The 20,986-nt window shown below is 44.1% G+C and overlaps 1 protein-coding gene across 7 annotated transcripts in view; it reads right to left on the reverse strand.

Annotated features, from left to right (window-relative positions):
- The window catches only part of LOC308577825 (zinc finger protein 711-like), an 85,015-nt gene that overhangs the window by 25,199 nt on the left and 38,830 nt on the right, over positions 1 to 20,986 (reverse strand). For 6 of the 7 annotated variants that reach the window (XM_081178212.1, XM_081178211.1, XM_081178209.1 and 3 more), the window contains exon 3: positions 19,899 to 20,423. The exons of the other annotated variant lie outside the window; for it this stretch is intronic. In XM_081178212.1, coding sequence (XP_081034338.1) covers positions 19,899 to 20,423 — 525 coding nt within the window. The remainder of the gene's footprint in view (positions 1 to 19,898; positions 20,424 to 20,986) is intronic. 7 annotated transcript variants of the gene reach the window in all.

Below are 20,986 nucleotides of genomic sequence, written 5' to 3' on the forward strand. Positions count from 1 at the left end.
CTGCTCTTGCCTGTTAGTGGCTTTAGCCAATGAGGTAAGTCAAAGATTTGAGTGTTAAGTGAGTTGTTTGGACACCAGGCAACAGGAATCCTTGGTGTTCTAAAGAGCTGCTGTTTCCCCTTCTCCTTTAGTGTACCTTTCCTGTTTGTGTCTTATATCCTAGTCCTTAGATCCAACCATTTGCTGTTCTATTTGTTTTGCTTTACTGCCTGCCAGCCACATAGAGCAGTACGCAGGCAGCTACTTGACATACTTTATAAAAATACGTATGTTGGGGTAGAGGAAGAAGTGCTGGAATCACAGCCTGCTGGCCATGTGGAACAAACAGTAAGCCACAACTTGAAAAACTTTATGAAAATGGGGGGGGGGGGGAGAGAAATGCAAGATCCTGTTTGTTTTGCCACCTGCTGACACATGGAGCAAGCAGCTGCTTGAAAGAGAACTGCTTGGAAGAGCTTTCCACCCCGATAAGTTTCAAAGCTTTACTGCAGAACAGTCTTAAATACTAGCTACAAAAGATAACTGTTACAACGGAACAAAGGAACACATTGCTCTCAAGTTATGAGGTTCTGTCCTTTATGCAGTTCAGTAAATGTTCCTCTTTGGTCCCAGAGAGAGTTCCTAAGCTTGTTCATCATTGCAGAGCTTAGCTTCATCTGCCACTGCTACTGCTAGCCATCACTGACTTTTCAAGTTTCCTCTCCTACTTTGAGAGATCTGCAGCTCAGATTGCCAGCAATGAGTCAATATGTAGCCTAAGCCTGTGAAATGGAAAAAAAAACACAGCCTTCTGCTTTCACCTAGAGTGGAACATCTTGCTTAATGTAAACTTATCTGCCTTGCAAATACAAACCTTTACATAAGTTTGAAATTCAGCATATACAGATATTTTATGCATATTAAACTTAGAACTTTAACAGAATGCAGGTGTGTCTTGGCTATAGCAACCCTTTGTTGTTTTCGTTGCATGCTCTACAGTAGGGCTGACCAATACCTGCTTTCCAACATTGCAATATATTGCCAGCTAAGCTTTCTGATATGGCAGTATATTACCAGGTCAGCAAAGAGAACAGAAAGAAGAAGAGTTTGGATTTGACATCCCGCTTTATCACTACCCAAAGGAGTCTCAAAGCGGCTAGCATTCTCCTTTCCCTTCCTCCCTCACAACAAACACTCTGTGAGGTGAGTGGGGCTGAGAGACTTCAAAGAAGTGTGACTAGCCCAAGGTCACCCAGCAGCTGCATGTGGAGGAGCGGAGACACGAACCCGGTTCACCAGATTACGAGTCTACCGCTCTTAACCACTACACGAGAACAACAAGACCTGCGGAGAAGGTATTGTTGCTCCGCCATGACCTCCCTGCCAATTTGGATACAATAAAGGAACTGGAGGCCCCTCGACTGTCCTCGGGTCCAGTATTGGACCACTTCGACCGGATATCCCCAAGCCAATGTGGACAGACTCCTCCGAGCTGGAAAGCCCACCACCTGTCCTCTTGACCCGTGCCCGTCTTGGCTGATTTAGAGCGTGTCCAGACAAGGTGCAGGCCCTCCTGGGGGATATCATCAATTTGTCCCTTCGCACGGGGACATTCCCAGGGGAACTGAAGGAGGCAGTGGTGTGCTCGCTCTTAAAGAAAACATCATTAGATCCTTTAGATCTATCCAATTACCACCCGGTTTCGAATCTTCCGTTCCTGGGTAAGGTGATTGAGAGAGCGGTTGCTGAACAGCTTGGTGGGTTTCTGGATGAAACATCGGCTCTGGATCCATTCCAGTCCGGCTTCCGCGCTGGTCATGGGACCGAGACGGCTCTGGTCGCCCTAACAGATGATCTCCGTAGACAGCTGGATCGAGGCGGGTCGGGGCTGCTGATTCTTCTAGATCTGTCAGCAGCTTTCCACATGGTCGATCATGAACTTCTGGACCACCGCCTTGCCGACGTGGGGATCCAGGGCACAGTCCTTCAATGGCTGCGCTCGTTTCTCTCTGGTCGGGGACAGAGGGTGGCGCTTGGGGGGGAATTGTCATCGTGCCACTTTTTGGTGTGTGGAGTACCTCAGGGTGCGATACTCTCCCCGATGATTTTCAACATCTTTATGCACCCCCTCGCCCAGCTTGTTCGGAGTTTTGGGCTGGGTTGCCATCAGTATGCCGATGACACCCAACTCTTATCTGTTGATGGATGGTCATCCTGACTCGGCCCCAGACACACTGACCAGATGTTTGGAAGCTGTGGCTGGATGGTTACGTGGGAGCCGGTTGAAGCTAAATCCTTCGAAGACAGAGGTCCTGTGGCTAGGACGGGGCGATATGGGATGGGGGGGCAACTTCCATCTCTTGCGGGGGCGCAATTAGTGCCAGCACCGTCCGTTAAGAGTTTGGATGTAATCTTCGACACCTCCCTTTCCATGGAGGCGCAGATTGTAGCTATAACAAAGGCGGCATTTTTCCATCTCCGCCAAACTAAGCAGTTGGCTCCTTACCTCTCTCGCCCTGACCTAGCCACTGTGATCCACGCGACGGTCACCTCCAGACTGGATTATTGTAACTCACTCTACGTGGGGATGCCCTTGAGACTGACCCAGAAACTCCAGCGGGTGCAGAATGCTGCAGCGAGACTCCTTACGAGGTCTTCGCTGCGAGATCACATTCACCCGGTGCTACACCAGCTGCACTGGCTCCCGGTGGAGTACAGGATCAGGTTTAAGGTGCTGGTTTTAACCTTTAAAGCCCTATACGGCCTAGGACCCTCGTACCTACGGGACCGCCTCTCCTGGTATGCCCCACAGAAAAACTTACGGTCTTCAAATAAAAACATCTTGAAGATCCCAGGCCACAGAGAAGTTGGCATGGCACTGTGGAGCCACCAGCCTCCCCCAAACCACCTCCCACGGCTCACCTCGAAGATAGGTTTCTCACCACGCAAGCGGCATCTACCAGGAGCCACTGATCTGTTTGGTGGAAAAGAATTTACATTATTTTCTACTCTATGAAACTAGTAAAAGACCAACAACTTGACAGTCAGCATTAAGTATGTCTTTTTATTTGTGACGATGCATGTGTATGACTGGCTGCAGTAATATAAAATCATGCTTGGATTCAGTGATCTTTTGTTTTCTAGCTCTAATCTACAACAGCACACCAGCAACAAACAACGTTAACAGCCAAAACGTAACAGTGTTTGCAAATGAATGCTGTTTAAACATTATTTGCTAACAACAACAAAAAATGGAACAGTTTTTTTATGTTTGAACCATTTTATGTTCATGTCTCTTTGATTTTCCTGCTCTTTTGGAAGCGGCAGCCATTTTCTGACTTGTGTCCTTAAAATTCCAAATTTGAGCCCCCAGACCAAAAGGCTGGTGACCAATGACTTAGCATGTTTTCTGAACCAGAGAGGTGAAGGTCTCTCCTCTTTAACTACAATCTGTAATCTTAACCATGATCCTGGGTTCAGATGACATGCTAAGCCAAACACTGGTTTAGATGCTGCTCTGTACTGAAAAGACCAAGGAGGGGCAAAGTAGGTGCAAACTCCTTGACCGGTCCGGTACGTTTCCACAGCAACAGAATTCCCAGACTTGTAGCAGAGCGGGCACAGCGAGTGCTTGACGTGTGAGTGAAGAGACAGTCCACATGCTGTAGTTCTTCTAAACTAGACAGCTTTATTTACATCAGATAGAATAACAAACACTACATCAGAAACAGCAGACATGATGTCTCTGTCTCTCTCCGCAGAAAAGTGAAAGTACCTCACAGACAAAGAACTCAGCTTTCCCGGATGTTGGGAAGGCTCCTCCCCAAATGCAGGACACACAGAGATGTTAACCTTGTAAACACCAAACCTCACACCCCCTCTTGTCCTGCACTGGGGGAATGTAAGTGTGACCACTTACCTCTAAACACAGACCTTCACAGAACTCCCCATGATGCTGGAAGGTTAGCGGTTTCGTGAACCCATCTGTCAGGTTCTTCGAACTGGGACAGTACTTCAGTTCCACTAATCCCAACTGAACACTCTGACACACATTCTGGAAACGGATGTCTAGGTGTTTGGTTCTGGCCTTAAACTGCCCAGACTCTGCCAACTTCAGACAGGGTTGATTGTCCTCCCAAACCGTGACGGGCAAGCAACACTCTCCGCAGATCTCTTGAACCAAGCACACATAGAACTCCAATTCCCTGCAAATCTCAGACAGTGCGCTGAACTCAGCCTCAGTAGAGGAGAGTGCTATGAAACTTTGCTTTCGGGACTTCCACCCAACCAAAGAGTCCCCAAACTTCACCACCATACCAGAAACAGACTTCCTGTCCTCCAGATTCGCCCAATCGCTGTCTGCCCAGGACCTCAACTTGACATCGCCTTCTAGGCTTGGGTTTGTAGCTTCCCGGCTGAGCAGATTGGTAGCAAAAGCTATGTCAGGTCTGCTCCACTGGGACAGATACAACAGACTACCCAGGCCTGACTGAAAGAAGTCAGCATTTTCAAACTCAGTGCTTTCCACTTGCTGACTGTCTTTCACATAGCTTGTCTCCATGGGTGTCCTGACCCCTGCACATTCAGACATCCTGAACTTCTCAAGCAACTGCTCAATCTTGCTTCTCTGACTGAGCAAGTAACTTCGATCTTCAGCTCTAAAAATCTCCACGCCCAGGTAGATCTTTACTGCACCCAGGTTCTTAAGTTTAAAACGTTTACCAAGCTCTTTGGCAAACTTCTACACCTGTCTATTTGTCTTTGAGACATGGACTATATCATCAACAAAGACTAAAACAATTTCCTGTGACTCTCCTGACCCTTTAAGGTACAGGCAGCTGTCAGAAAGACTCCTCTTGAAACCTAGCTTCTCTAAGGCTTCATTCAGACAAATTCCTGGCCGATTGTTTTAAACCATAAATCGATTTGTGCAATCTCCACACAATGCCTTGCCCCTTGCCCTCAAACCCTGGAGGAGGAAGCATGTACAACTCCTCCTGGAGGTCTGAGTTCAAGTAAGCTACATCCACATCAAAGTAATGCACCTGCAAACCTCTTTGTGCAGCAATGGCTAAGAGCGTGTGCAGAGTTTCACTTCTGGAAGTAGGAGCATACACCTCAGTGTAATGCAGCCCCTTCCGCTGCGTGAACCCTCTGGCTACTAACCTAGCCTTGTACTGCGGTTCTCCAGTTTCTGTGGGTTTAAGGCAATAAACCCACCTGCTGCTCACAGCTTGTTTGCCAGCCAGCAATCTTGTGAGGGAGAACACACCTAGAAACTCCATTGAGCTCATCTCCTTCTGCATCGCCTCTTGCCATTTGCTGGCTTCTTCCTGAGGCAGTTTCTGAACATCCTCAAAACTTTCAGATTCACACTGAGTCACCCCAACACATACGCTTGTGGCCTCAAACCTGTCAGGTGGTTTACCTTTCATGGCCCGGGTTGACCATCTTAGTGTGAGCTCCGGTACCCCTTCTGACCCACTAGGGCCAGCTAGACCATCCCCAGTGTCAGAGAGGTCCCCCTCTGAATTGCTGCGCCTTCTGAACCTTACAACTGGACTTGTGGGCAAGGACAGTTCACTTTTTGGCTCTGACTTGACAGCTTTAGGAGAGGTTCTAGGCTGCTCCTGCTCTGGACTCTGTTCCTCAGCAGCAGGATCAGGCTCCACCTCTTCCTCATCAGCTGAGTCAAGACAACTCTCTGAAAGTATATCTGGGTTACCATGTATGCGTGTCCACCCACTTTGCTCACAGAACTCAGCACTTCTGCTGACTAGAAGTCTGGACTGACTGCCTTCTGGATAGGCAAATCTCCACCCCTTGGTCCCTGGTTCATACCCACAGATCATCTTCCTGGACCTTGGTCCACCCTTTCCGAGTTTGGCATTTGGCACAAGAACCAAAGCCTCACAACCAAAAACACGGAAGAAATGCACCTTGGGCTTCTTGCCATGCAGCAGAAAATAAGGTGTGTCCCCTACAACAAAACAATAGGAATGATTCTGAGAAAATGAAGCACACCACCAGGCTTCAGCCCAAAAACATTGTGGGAGCCCAGAATCAAAAAGCATAGCCGCAACAGCCTCTTGTAGCATTCTGTTCTTGCATTCAGCAATGCCATTTTTTTAGGACTATGTGGGACTGTCAACCTGTGACGTATTCCCTTCTGGCGGAAGAAATTCTGCAGCACAGACCTGGTGAACACTGCACCACGACCAGACTGAAAGCTTCAGATCTTTGAAGAGAATTGCAATTCTACAGCAGAGATCCAGTCTTTCACCAATGCTGCATCTTCCCTTTTGTGTTTAAGTGGGAAGACCCAAGAATTCCTCGAAAAATAACCCAAAAGCAAAAGAATGTGTTTTGCCCCACCCAGACTGGCTACTGGCATAGGGCCACACAAGTCTGCACGCACCAGCTCAAAAGGCCTGGTTGTCACCCTACTAGACCAGGGGTATGAGCACGTTTTTACCTTGGATTGCTTACAAGCTCTGCAATCTAAAAACTTATCACATGCCTTCATTTTGCACCCCTCAGTGCACCCTGGGGCCTTCTTAACGTAACCCCAATTCACATGTGCCATACGTCGATGCCACAAATGTTGACAGCCATCATGTGTTGGAACATTGGCACACTGCACATGTGTTGACTCAGTGGGACTGTTAGCTGCAACAGGCATTTCTACCACAAACAGCCTGTTTTTGCATTCAACACTGAACAGTTGGTGCCCACCCCTGGAAAAAGAACACACTATTCTCAAAACGAACGCTGAAACTGTTGGCAACAAGGGCAGTGACGGATAGAAGACAGCTGGACATTTCTGGAACTACAAAGGCCTGAATCTTGTCTGCAAGAAAGGACAGTACAGTGAGCCAGACATCATCAGAGCACGTCAACTTCCATCTGCCAACTTGACAGTTCTTCCATTTTTAACAGCCTTACAATCCTGCAGAAGCCCACCAGATGGCATGCTCCACTTTCAGTCACGAAGGTCAGCACAGCGTCCTGTTTACAGGTCTTGACTGTTGCCATGGAAGCTGCCAGATGATACTGCAAAGACTTGTACTTGCTCTCAGTTCCTTTGGAACTTTTGTGCATTTTCCCACATCTTTGTGCTGAGCTAATCTGCTTGACCTTGCATTCCTGAGCCTCTACTGGGCAGCCTCTCACAAGATGGGAGGGGGACCCACATCTGTAGCAGTGTCTCAAAGCAAACACTTTCACAGATTCCTCATTGCTTTTCCCTGCACCCCCACTCCTCGGTGCACAGCTTCTAGAGGAACAGCCAGCGCCTGCTCGCCCCCACCTTTCTGTCTCTTCTGTTCACCACAAAGATGTGCCGAAGCATAGAAACAGCTTCCAGGAACGTGGCCCTTAGCTCCCACATGGCCTTCGACTCCCTCACGGAGGGAGCTTCCACTGTGGTTTCACAAACCCTTTCCAGTGCCTGCCAAGTGGCCTGGGCCGTCTTGAGACCCTCAAGGTGGGGCAACAGCAAATCGTCCACGCTAAGCCTCAGCATGCTCAGCACACTCTGATCCCTCTTCAGAACAGCTGCCACGTCTGCTTCACTCCAGCAGCGGCCTGGATCGGTGGGGTTTGCATGCAATCCCAAAGCTGTTTGCCCAAAAGCCAGTACTTAATTCTCCTCAACCAGTCTTCCCAATTGCGCCCATTCAATCTCTCAAAAGGGACGGTGAAAGCCTCCTGAGCCTGAGTCATCTTCCTGGGGCTATAAGCTTACTCACGCTTTCTGCCAGCCGGTTGCTTCAAAGATGCCTCCTCCAGCAGGCTCCTGCTTTCACCAGCGAGATCAGGACTGCCTCTGCCCCTTCACAGCAGCAAACAAGATCTCAGAGCTGGACTTCACTTCTTATCAGGACTGCCTCTGCCCCTTCACAGCAGCAGACAGGATCTCAGAGCTGGACTTCACTTCTTCTCCTCTTCACACTCAGCACAAACGTGGCTGGCAACTTGCCATAACCTGACCAGTCCAGTACGTTTCCACAGCAACATAATTCCCGGACTTGTAGCAAAGCGGGCACAGCGAGTGCTTGACGTGTGAGTGAAGACAGTCCACACGCTGTAGTTCTTCTAAACTAGACAGATTTTATTTACATCAGACAGATAAAATAACAAACACTCCATCAGAAACAGCAGACATGATGTCTCTGCCTCTCTCCACAGAAAAGTGAAAGTACCTCACAGACAAAGAACTCAGCTTTCCCGGATGTTGGGAAGGCTCCTCCCCAGATGCAGGACACACAGAGATGTTAACCCTGTAAACACCAAACCTCACACTCCTCTCTAAAAACTAAGATATTTGCACGGTCCTAGTAAGCCATAGTTTGGTTTACCATGACTTGTGAATCAGGTTGTTGAATTCATGCACACACACATAGAGCTCATATTAAGCTGATTTTGTCACTGGATTTGATATGATCGCAGCTTTATGCAGATACCAGAAAATTAATAAATAAAAGGGGTGAAAGACCAGGAACCCCGTCCCACCCAGAACGGCCACCTGATATCTCACAGGAGCCCTCGTGTGAGCTTCCCAGAGCCTGGTAAGCAAGACAGTGGGCTTAAGCAGCTTTTTCCAACACCATGTTTTTCCACCACGGAAAGAGCTTTTTAAGTAACCCTTCCCCCATCTTGCTTTCTAGGCTCTGGGAAAGTCCTGAGATATCTCAGACTACCCTGTGAGATCTTGCAGAAGTGTTGCAGAGCCTTCTAGAGGACTCATGTGACCTGCCCAGAGCCCCAGCTTGCATGGGGAGCAATGCCCACTCAGCACTTTAGAAAGTCTTTAGAAAGGTAGAGATGGTTGTGCAGGGCCGTTCCAGGGGTTGTTCTGGTTTTGCACAATTTTGCTTAGATGTGTGATAAGCCAGAAATATAACCCTCAAGTAAGAGATCTACCTGTATCTGTTCTCCTACTGCACCCAGCCTGTGTAAGCTTCAGTGCACATGCATTGCATGAGATGAGATGTTAAGTCTCTGAGTTGATGACAGTAACTCAAGTATTTCAATGGTCAAGTGTAATTATATTCTCCACCATTTCTTGCCCACTTATCCTATCTAACTGTACTCTATCATAGTAGTGTTTGTTTCAACATAACTGCATGGGTGAGGAAGAGGAACCCCAGGAAAGATACTTGATCATAAAAATAGTACCCTCAGGTAAAATATTTGTAACAGTATTATTGTAGCACATAAAAGTGCATGAAGCATATCTTACCTTTTTATATATATATAAAACTCATGTTAAAAATTGTTCAGTCTCCAGTCTGAAAGGCACCAGTTTTAAATTAAGTGATATAATAATGAACTAGTATCCTAAAATCATCATCCCGGACTCAGAGGTGTATACTACACAACAAAATTAAAACTTGAACAGACAAGTTTGAATCCAGTGACAAAATGTGTGCAATGCATAGGGTATTTTAATTGAATATAGTAATTGCAACTTCTAGAATGTAGTTTAATATCAAATCTAGGCCTGGGCGATATGAGGGCCAGAGCACGGTGGAGGCTTCACCAGGCGGTATACGAGTGAAACCACCATTGCTCCCAAGTCCCTCCGCCCTCAGTGTCTGGCAGGAGGAACAAGCCCAGCCTGGGCTTGAGATTGGGTGGATAGGTGAAGGATGCTTAAAATCGGGGTGGTGGTGGGTGGGTGGAGGATCGTGGAGCATCAGGCAGGGTGAAGGAATGGTAATTGGGGGGTTGATGGATGAAGGAGTCCAGAGAATCAGGCAGGGGGTGAAGGAGCGGTGAATTTGAGCGGGAACACACTGGAGCCCAGAGGAGAAATCTGTTCCTCAGGAAATAGGCTGCCCTGAGGGGAAGCGACTGTGGCACTGGGGAGGTTAGCAAGTGATGCAAACCAGGGAAACAGTGCTTGTCCTTCCCCTTTCCTAGTTTGCTGTGTGTGTCTGTTGCATCCCTTCCTTTTCAACATTGCAAAGTATAGTCATATCGCAAATGTTTGGCTGGTGATACATTGCAATGTTGAAAAGCTGACATCACCCAGCCCTAATCCAATCTATATTAGTAATATTTAAATGTGGAACTGTAAGGTGTAGTTTAGACACTACAGTGGTACCTCGGGTTAAGAACTTAATTCGTTCTGGAGGTCTGTTCTTAACCTAAAGCACCACTTTAGCTAATGGGGCCTCCTCCGCACCACCACCGCACGATTTCTGTTCTCATCCTGAAGCAAAGTTCTTAACCCGAGGTAATATTTCTGGTTTAGCGGAGTCTGTAACCTGAAGCTTATGTAACCAGAAGCGTCTGTAACCCGAGGTACCACTATACTTGCTGTCTAGAGTTCATACAGTAGGTAGTGGTGCTAAAATTTATTTTCCCTATATACTGCTTTAAAATGTGAAATAGTTGCATGGATTTAGTCTGATGTAACCAAAGGGTGATGCTGGCCACATGACCCGGAAGCTGTACGCCAGCTCCCTCGGCCAATAAAACGAGATGAGTGCCGCAACCTCAGAGTCGTCCGTGACTGGACCAAATGGTCAAGGGTCCCTTTACCTTTTTAACCCTACCTTAAGTACATCCCAACTAGATGGGTCAACAAATTATTCTAGTGACCAATTTTACTGAATTTACATCAACACAACAACACTTTTTTTTTCTTTTACAGCAAGTCTTTAGTGAAAATATATTAGTACATGTCAGATTCACAGTAAAAATTTGGTAAAATAGTTAACTTGTGTATTCCCACCAAGATGACAATAAAATAATGGGAGCACAACGATGCCAACTGATTAACACCAGAGCTGAAGTAAGACTGAGTCTCAACTCATCACTGAGCCCTGGACAAGAAGCCATAGCTTGTCCATACAGATCAAAGCCAGTCAATGATGGTTCAAACAAGCTGAAACTGTTTTGGAACACATTTTTAAAAGAAAAGCCTGACTAGCTTTTCAGGTACCCTTTAATTGAATAACTTTTTGAAGAAATGCCTGAAGTAACTGATATTATGGTTTCAAGTCTTCTTTATTCTGTTACATTTTAATCCAGGAAGACCCATTTATCCTAAATAGAACCCAGTAAGGCCAACATGTACAGTTGCAATTGAAATTATTCAACCCCCATGGCAAATCATGTTTATCATCAAAATTTACAGACTTCCAGCTGTTTGCAGCGAGCGAATCAAACAAAAGCAATTGAAATAGCTCCACACAACAGATGCTTCAAGTGGTTTCCCGAAATGCAGCTGAAATTGCAACTTATACTGGCTTCTCTAGTCTTGCTATTATTCAGCCCCCTGAATAGAATCCCTCACAACAGCACAAATACAACAGGTGTTGTCTCAAGCACACCTGATGCAATGAATCAAGGGCTTCATTAGTTGCACCAGGTGTACTTGAGCTGCAACACATAAAATACCTGAGCTGGCTAGGGGGTTGAGGAGTTTCAAATTTGGATGCATGTTAGATATATGGCTAAGTCAAGAGACTGGTTCAAGAAGGTAAGAGAAGAGAACATCACCCATCACAAACAAGGAGCAGGATACAAGAACACAGTGAAGGCACTGAATGTTCCTAAAGACACTATTGGAAGCAGAGTTTCAAAGTTCAAAGTTACGGTGGTTACACTACCTGGATGGGGCAGAAAGAGGAAGCAAACTGCAGCAGAAACCACATTTCTGAGAAGACAGGCTGGGAAAAACACTTGAGTGACTGCAAAAGAGCTGCAGCAAGACTTGGTGGTAGCAGGCACTGATGTTTCAGTGAGCACAGTAAGGCGCATACTAAACGCAGAAGGTATCCATCAGTGTTTGAAACTCCCATTGTTCTAGATGCATTTTGTGACGGAATTTCATTAGAGTGAGCAGTTTCTGAGCTCTGGGTGCAGTACTGCACCTAAAATTTCAGATAAAAACTGCAGGGTGGAAGGAAAGGAGGAGCTTTTTCTGCCTCCGCACTTCCAGCTGCTACTCTGAAAACTGAAGAGACCCTCTTAATAATATTAGGGGGGTGGGCTAAACCATGTGAAAAATGAAGATAAAAAATTAGCTGCAGTTCATTCATTTTCAGCTTTGTATCTCGTTATAAAAAACCATGCCTAGACATTGCATTGTTGCACCCAATACCTACTGGAATGTAATGGCGCCCGGCACGCTTCCCCTTGTGCCTTGTGTGTGGGTGATAAATCAAAGACTGTACGCAGGCTTCTGCTACCGTATTTTTCGCTCTATAATACGCACCTGACCATAACACGCACATCGTTTTTAGAGGAGGAAAACAAGGGGGGGGGGATTCTGAATGAAACAGTGGGTGTATCATTTTTGTGCCTCATGCTGTGGCCACAGACATGTGACCTGATGGTGAATTTGGGGTGACCCAATGCAAAGATCCTGAGGATCCATGTGGATCCATGCTTTGTAACCACGTTTTAAGTGGGGAGGGAAGGAAAAACGCAGAAGGGACAAGGAGCATGAGAGGGGCGTGCAGAGAAGCAGCTGGCTAAGAATGCAGGAGAGGGATTTAATGGGAGGGAGGAAAGGAAGGCAAAAGTTCCCCCCCCCCACCCTGCAAGTCCCTAAAATGCTTCCCTGGACGCAGCAGCACCGGAGCACGGAGAGGAATTAGAAGGAAGGACGTGATCCTTTCCTTTCCCCTCTGCTTGCCTGGAGGGGAGGGGATTTGCCTGCTCTTTGTTCCGTTTGAGCAAACAGCAACCAAAACAGAAGAGGGTGGGCAGTAAGACCCTGAGGCAGAATGCAGGAAAGTCTCGCGCGATCGGATTTTTGCCTGATTTTTGCCCCTGCACTTGGACCAGTCGGCTCCGGGGACCACACATTCGCTCAATAACACGCAGAGACATTTCCCCTTACTTTTTAGGAGAAAAAACCTGCGTGTTATTGAGAGAAAAGTACGGCAATCTAAAACAGTCTTTAATGAGTAGAAAAACATCATAAATCAGACCAGCGATCGACATCTTCTCAGCTCGACAGCCAAAAACGAAAGCAACTCACACACAAAGAAAGATTCCCGTATGTGAACAAAACCACGCCTCAAGAATGTGAGACATCACACAGAACTGTTTAACCCTGTAAGTTCTGATTCTCCTCACATAACCTAGGTTTAAGGCGGCATTTAGCTCCTAGATTTCATGTTTCTTTTTTTAAATACATTTTTATTAGAAATTTAAACAAAACATATTATGCAAAAACATGTCATCCTTAATTTTTCCCGTATCATAAATATGCGTGCCAACCAAATCTGTTGTCATGTCCTTCTAATTCTAATGACTCTTGCTTATCCAACCTCATCCAGTCCCTGATCCATACCAAACAAGCAGATTCATAATGCAATTTAAGGTCTGGGAGGGTGAAATATTATAAGAAATTAAATGAACAATTAGTGAACCCATTGAAAGATGTCATGAATGAAATATTGAATACAGGCGAAATCCCAGAAACATGGAAACAGGCCTATATAACAATAATTCCAAAACAAGATGCAGACTTACTGCAAATTAAAAACTATAGTCCTATCTCCTTGTTAAACAATGATTACAAATTGTTCGCAAATATATTAGATTAGAAATTAGATTAAAAAAAAATTAAATGAGTATATATATCACGATTAGGCAGGATTTTTACCAGGCAGACAAATGAAGGAGAATATAAGGAATATTCTGAATATAATAGAATACCTGGAGTGTGGCAATGATGTTTTTGCCGTAAAGCCATCCGGGCCTGGAGACTTGCCATTTTTAGAGCTTTTTATTGCCTCAAGTAATTCTTGCATTCTTATCTGGGAGTTAAGAATGATCCTTTGTTATTTTATGTGTGGCATATTACTACTTCTGATATACTCTTCTATCTTAAATGTTTTTTCTTTCCCTTGTCTATACAGCTCAGAAAAATATTTAACAAATCCGTCTCTTATTTCCTTCAACTTGTCTGTGATTCTGCCATTTATGTTAATTTTGTTTATGGAGTTCCTTTGTTCACTTTTTTTCAGCTGCCAGGCTAACAACTTTCCTGGTTTATTTGCATGCTCAAAATATTTTTGTTTTACCCTTTTTATTTTCCAGCTAATTTCCTCGTTTATGATCATTGAGTAATGAGTTTGTAGTGTTTTAATTGCTTGTTTTACTTCCTCTTTATTTGCTTTGTTTGGTAGCTGTTTCTCCTTTTTCATAATTTCCTCTAAAATTCCTTTTTTCTTTTTCTCTCTCAATTTCTTTTTAAATGCGTTTTGTTGTATAGAGAGTCCTCTCATTACAGCCTTGCTTGCGTCCCAGACCATCTGTAATTTTGTTTGCCCTTGACTGCTTATTTCAAAATAATCTGTGAGGGTCTTTTTTGCTTTTTCAACAATTTTTTGGTCATCTAATAAATCATCATTTAATCTCCATCTAAAAGAAATTTGGCTTTCTTTTTGTAGTTCCATAATCAAGGAATTGTGGTCTGAAAAGGTTCTGGGATTAATTTCAATTTTTTGACTCTTATTTCCAATTCTTTGGAAATCCATTGTGTAAATTCTTTCATTGAGTTCAACATCTCTTTTCTAAATTCCGAAAGCTACAAGAAGGAGGAGGAGGAGGAGTTTGGATTTGATATCCCACTTTATCACTACCCGAAGGAGTCTCAAAACATTCTCCTTTCCCTCCCCCCCCCCCCACAACAAACACTGTGAGGTGAGTGGAGCTGAGAGACTTCAAAGAAGTGTGACTGGCCCAAGGTCACCCAGCAGCTGCATGTGGAGGAGTGGAGACATGAACCTGGTTCCCCAGATTATGAGTCTACCACTCTTAACCACTACACCACACTGACAATGCAAAAAGATCTGTCTGTTCTTTCTCTCCCTTATCCCCATTGTCACCAAGCTGTACGCTGGTCCATCTAGTAGCTGCCGCAGCAGCGAAAGCAGTCGCTTTCCTTGTTGTTACTCTGTCTGTTCCAGACATTTCTTATCTGTTGGTTCCCAGTATTGTGTGAATTGATCAAGGTCACACCTGCAGGCTCTGAGTCTATTCAAGCCGTGAGACTGACCCCCCCCCCATCTCTTAGTTTCACTTTCCCTTTTGTCTGCTTTCTCCCTCCCCACCACACTGTAACAAATACTTTTATCACCAAAGCAAAAGGGAAATGTAAAAAAACAAACCCCAAATTTCCATTAGATCAAGAAATATAAAATATACAAATACAATATTGTGCAGTGAAAGAGAGAAATAGTTCATTAATATTCCAAAAGGCAGAGAAAGTGAAGTGGTATAAATATGTTAGGCCAGTCCAATTTCCTGTTATTGTCTTTTAGAGAAAAGGAGTAGAAGAAACATTGTTCTTTAAATTGTACTTATCTACTTGCAAGGTCTCAAATGATGATGGTTTGCGAAAGTTCCAAGACTTATAGTTCCTTTTTATTTTTATTGTAATCCCATGGCATGTCTTCAAGCTCAAAAACAGACCGGATTTTTAATCAGAAAATCTTATTTGGGGAGCTCTTTCATGTTTTTTTTGGGGGGAGGGGTTCAGAATGCTTGGGAAGCTATTCCAGGCTATTTTCCGCTTTTGGGGGGTTTCCCCCCAAATGTGCAAGAGTTCCCTGCAGGCTTCCTTTCCTCCCCCTTTTCTTCTTTAGCTCCTCCAAATTTTTATATAAAATTGCTAAAACCACCAGCAGTCAGTAAAGTTCCATTTGTATCTCACTAGGTATCTGGATACAGTTAAAGTTGCAAGCCGTTAGAATGTAACCATCCATCCAGTCAAAGTTGAGTGTTACAGTTCCCCTTTGCTATAAGCAGAATTACATCCTGGGCACCATTCAAGATTAAGTGCAGGTTTGCCCCCCCCCCCCCAAGTTCATTCCAACACCAACTCTTCTAGACAGAGTCGTTTAGAATATCTAGAAATTTTACCTGATTTTCGATAGTTGTGGGCCTATTACTTTCTGGTCTGGTCCACACAGTAAGAGAAAAAACTGAGCAAATTACTGCTAATGCAAATTATCAATATCATATTGTTGCTCTCAGCACAAAGAAGTATACAGTGGTACCTCGGGTTACAGACGCTTCAGGTTACAGACTCCGCTAACCCAGAAATAGTATCTCGGGTTAAGAACTTTGCTTCAGGATGAGAACAGAAATCGTGCGGTGGCGGTGCAGTGGCAGCAGGAGGCCCCATTAGCTAAAGTGGTGCTTCAGGTTAAGAACAGTTTCAGGTTAAGAACAAACCTCCGGAACGAATTAAGTTCTTAACCCGAGGTACCACTGTAGTATCCCAATCAAGGGAAGTAATAGTACCACTCTATTTTGCCTTGGTCAGACCACACCTGTAATACTGTGTCCAGTTCTGGGCATCACAATTTAAGGAGGGTATTGACCATCTGGAATGTGTGCAGAGGAGGGCAACCAAGATGATAAAGGGTCTGGAAGCCAAGCCTTATGAAGAACGGTTGAAGGAGTTAGGTATATTTAGTTTGGTAAATAGGAGACAGAGGTGAGATCTGATAGCCATCTTCAAATATCTCAAGGGCTGTTACATGGAGGATGGCACTGCTCCAGAGGTAAGGACCCGAACCAATGGATTCAAGTTACAAGAAAGGAGGTTCTGGCTTTCTGACAGTAAGAGTTGCTCAACAGTTGAACAGACCCCCTTGTGAGGTGGTGGACTCTCCTTCCTTCCAGTTTTTAAAGCAGAGGTTGGATGGCCATCTGTCATGTATGATCTAGCAGAGATTCCTGCATTAGAGTTTGGACTAGATGACCCTCGGGGTCCTTTCCAACTCTACAATTCTATGAATTGTGGAGAGATTATTTAGAAGATAAATGCTGCAGAAATGCCTGTTTGCCAAAGATCAAGAAAAATACTATTTGCCACCTCTAACTTACCTTTCTTGGCTGTTTCCAGGTGTGAGATGTTCAGATTCACTGTAGATTGCCAGCTCCCAGTTTATGTGATGTCTTAGCATGTACTATGCTGGTGATATCACACCCATCCTAGAAGCCCTTGAAATATGTGCCATAGTTCTACAGCTGTGCTATTTCTTTTTTGGGGGAAACCCCTTCCCTAGTATCTATCTCATAGGAAACAATAAAGGAATGAATTCATAACATTTGCAAAATAAGCAATGCCATTTTACAGGCTAGGTAACTTCTGGCCAACATGCCAGATGTGGATGGCATATTATGAGTCTCAGAATAATTTCTGAAAATGTGATCTGCAGCAGGAGCAACAATGTTGTTCTACACATTGCTAGTTACAAACTCCACTACCTTTCAAGACTGTCATAATGATACCACTGGGGTGGTGGAATTCTACTACAATTAAGGCAGACTTGCTAGGGGAAATGGAATAGCACCAAGAAAAAGTTGCCCAATATATTGCTTATATTGTAATAAGCATAAGAACGGGCCCTGTTATTACTAGATTTTTGTATTTTTCTCTGATTTTATTATACAATTTTAATGTTTGCATTTCTGCATACCGCTTATCAATTTTAAATATTAAGCAGTTATAAATGCTGTTAAACAAAATAAATAAATTATGGAAGAAGGTGGTGGTGGAATATTACCTTACCCCTAAAAGACAGCTCCAGTGTGGTTCTGTAGTGGGTAGTATAGGATCATCAAAGAGTAAAGTTACTGTAACTTCCGTCATAGAGCTTCAGTATGCTGATGACAACATAGTGTGCGCACGCTCAGAGGATGACCTCCAAACCATCCTAAACATCTTTCCAGAAGCTTACGAAAGGCTTGGCCTATCACTCAACATCCAAAAAACCAAAGTGCTGCACCAGCAAGTACAAAATAACCCCTCTGCAGCACCACAAATCCAACTCAATGGTGTAACCTTGGAAAATGTCCATCACTTCTCCTACCTAGGCAGTTATCTTTCCACAAGGGCCAACACTGATGCTGAAATCCAGCATCGCCTGAGTGCAGCTTTCTCCCGACTGAAGTGCAATGTTTGCAGTGTTTGAGGATCAGGACATTCGCAGGGAAACCAAAATGCTTTTTTACAAAGCTATTGTACTGCCAACCTTACTATATGCTTGTGAAACATGGACCACTTATAAACGCCATCTCCAACTCCTCGAAATATTCCATCAACAGTGTCTCAAAAAAATTTCACACATCACTTGGGAAGACAGGCGAACTAATACCAGTGTACTGGAAGAAGCAAAGATCAACTTCGTTGGACTGGTCATGTGCGGATGCCTGATGATCGTCTTCCAAAGCAACTACACTATTCCGAACTTAAAAATGGAAAGCTTAATGCTGGTGGTCAACAAAAGAGATTTAAAGAATGTCTCAAGACAAATCTAAAAAAAATGTAGTATAAACACTGACAACTGGGAAACACTGGCCTGCGAGCGCTCCGGTTGGAGAACAGCCTTTACCAAAGGTGTCAGGGGCTTTGAAGACACGCGAACTCAGGACACAAGGGAGAAACGTGATAAGAGGAAGGAACGCTTGGCAAATCCACACCGTGATCAACTCCCACCCGGAAACCAATGTCCCCACTGTGGAAAGACATGTGGATCCAGAAATGGTCTCCACAGCCACTTACGGACTCATTGTTAAAACTGTGTTTATGGAAGACAATCTTACTCGGCTACGAGTGATCGCCAAAGAAGAAAAGAAAGAAGGATCATCAGTAATGTACATGCAGTGCCATCATAAGGATCAAGAGCTAGCAATCCACTGTGGGTGTTTGAACATCACAAACCTGAAAAACAAAAACAAAAGATGTTTTATGTTATTTGTGTCACATCTCTTACAGCAAAATCAACGGCACCTTAAGGACAAATTTCTTATGGTATAAGCTTTTCAGGACTACAGTCCACTTCATCAGATGTTTGAAGTGTTATCCTGAGTTGCAGTCAGATAGTATGTGTATGTATAAAACAAACACATACCTCTCTCTCTCTCTCTCTTTCACCCACGACACACACGTGCCCCCAACCCAACAGTGTGTGTGTAAATATATGTACACACAGAAAGACACACATGCAGTTGATAGCACTTCCTATATCTGATAAAATAAATGGTATTTCACAAAAGCTCATGTCACAGTAACTTTGATAGTCTTTAAGGTCCCGTAAGAATCTGCTGTTTTTATTGAGTATCTGAGCTTCAATTTATGTATTGCCATTAATTTCCTGAAACAGGTCATTATAAAATCTAGATTTTTTTAAAAAAAAAAAACTTTAAAAATGTAGAGTAACGTACTCCATTTGGAAATGTATGCTAAAGAGCTCAAGGAATAATAAAATCTGCTATGTCATATGTGTTCTTGAGATTCTTTCATAACGTTTTCCATTAAGTCCTGCTCCCATGGGTCCCAGAATGTATATACTCTAGACTGATGCATCATTCCCATGGACCTCTAACTGTGAAAACAAAATCTCATTATATGTGTTGTATTAGAGCCACGTGTGACAGAAGGCTCTTCGATTTAGCAGGTGTTTTAGTGGAAAGTAGGGTAGTGTCATTTTTTTCAGACTCCTCCATTGTCTCCCAAGACAGAAGGAAGCCAACTCAACTCTTTCCTCTGCAATCTCCTACAAGCCCTCCAAAATCAGCTCAAAAGAGTTGGGGAACCCTTTGGAATAGTGAAGTATGTAGTGTGTGTGACTGTCAGAGAAAGGAAAATTTGCAGAAATCCCTTCACTTCCATTCTGGGCCATGGAAGCCTGTGCTAGATCCAACAGTCTTCCATAAGTGAGGGGATATGAGTGGATTTATGTACACTAACTTACTTACTACAAACCACATTTAAGCTGTATTGACTATTCGACTGGCATAACACTATTTCTGCCAAAATTTTACTGGGAAAATACATCATACTCACAACCAATTATATTTCATAGCCTCTCATCATTGGATCATTTCTAGTCTGAATAGTCAAATGTTGTATAAACCTTTACTTAACTTACAAGATATCATTAAGTAGTCTTCTGATGTGCTCTTGCCATCATCCTCATCTTCAGTCTTTATAGTAACTGTAGAACCAGGAATAGTGCCAGATGTTTGAATCACAGTTTCTGTATCTGAATTGGTTACAAGAACCTCTTCTGAAACCATTGTGGGAGAGTCAGATCCTGACACAGAATCTTGTACCACATGTTCCAAATGTCCATCAGGACTCATAACAAGATCAGCCACAAAAACCTCATCAGGAACGCCAACAGTTTCTGCTACTATATCTGAAGTCAAAACATGATCACGGGTATCTAGTGCTTCTTCAATAGATACATCAGCTTCCAATACAGATTCAGGAACTATCACCCCTTCTGTAACATCAGTTTCGGTTATGATATCAGGTCCTTGGACAACTTCAGTGGCTAAGCCATGATCAAGGGTGATCCCATCTGTGACAAAATTGGAAACGAGTACAGCTTCAGGAACTGACACGACAATATGATCTCCATCAATGTGAGCGGTACCAGTCATTCCAGCCACTATGAAACAATTGTGAATGAGATAAAGCATTAATAGTTGCATTGCTGTAGCATAACAATTAGCATCTAAGAAATACATCCTACGAATATGACATAAGAATCAGAGACCCAGGGTGTATATTTTGATTTAATTGTTTCAAATATTAATGACATTTAAAGTTCAGAAAGATAGAACACATCACTGAATAGTTTTTATATATGGCTCCTGTGCACCTACATTTTATAAGGTTTTATAACCCCTGTGCTCTTGAGGCCATAAACAAGAAACCCCATCTAACCCTGAAAGTGGCACAAGCGATCATAAAGGATGTTGTTCTAATTAACATTGGAGTGTAAATCCAAACATATCTGTCAGGGGTTCAGGAGCAGAGGCAAGGGCAAGGGAGGAAACGGAGAGCGAGGGGGAGGAGGCAGAAGAAAAGATGAGTGATGACGACGACCCGAGATCTCCGAGTCTTTCCAGTGAATCAGAAGATTCACAGAAAGGAGCACCAGTGGCCAGGGCAAGGGGGGAGCCTAGGGGGACACCCCAGGAAGATAGAGCCAGAGGGGACTCAGAGGGG

The sequence above is a fragment of the Podarcis bocagei genome (assembly GCF_964188305.1).
Source record: "Podarcis bocagei genome assembly, chromosome: W".
Taxonomy (NCBI): Eukaryota; Metazoa; Chordata; class Lepidosauria; order Squamata; family Lacertidae; genus Podarcis; species Podarcis bocagei.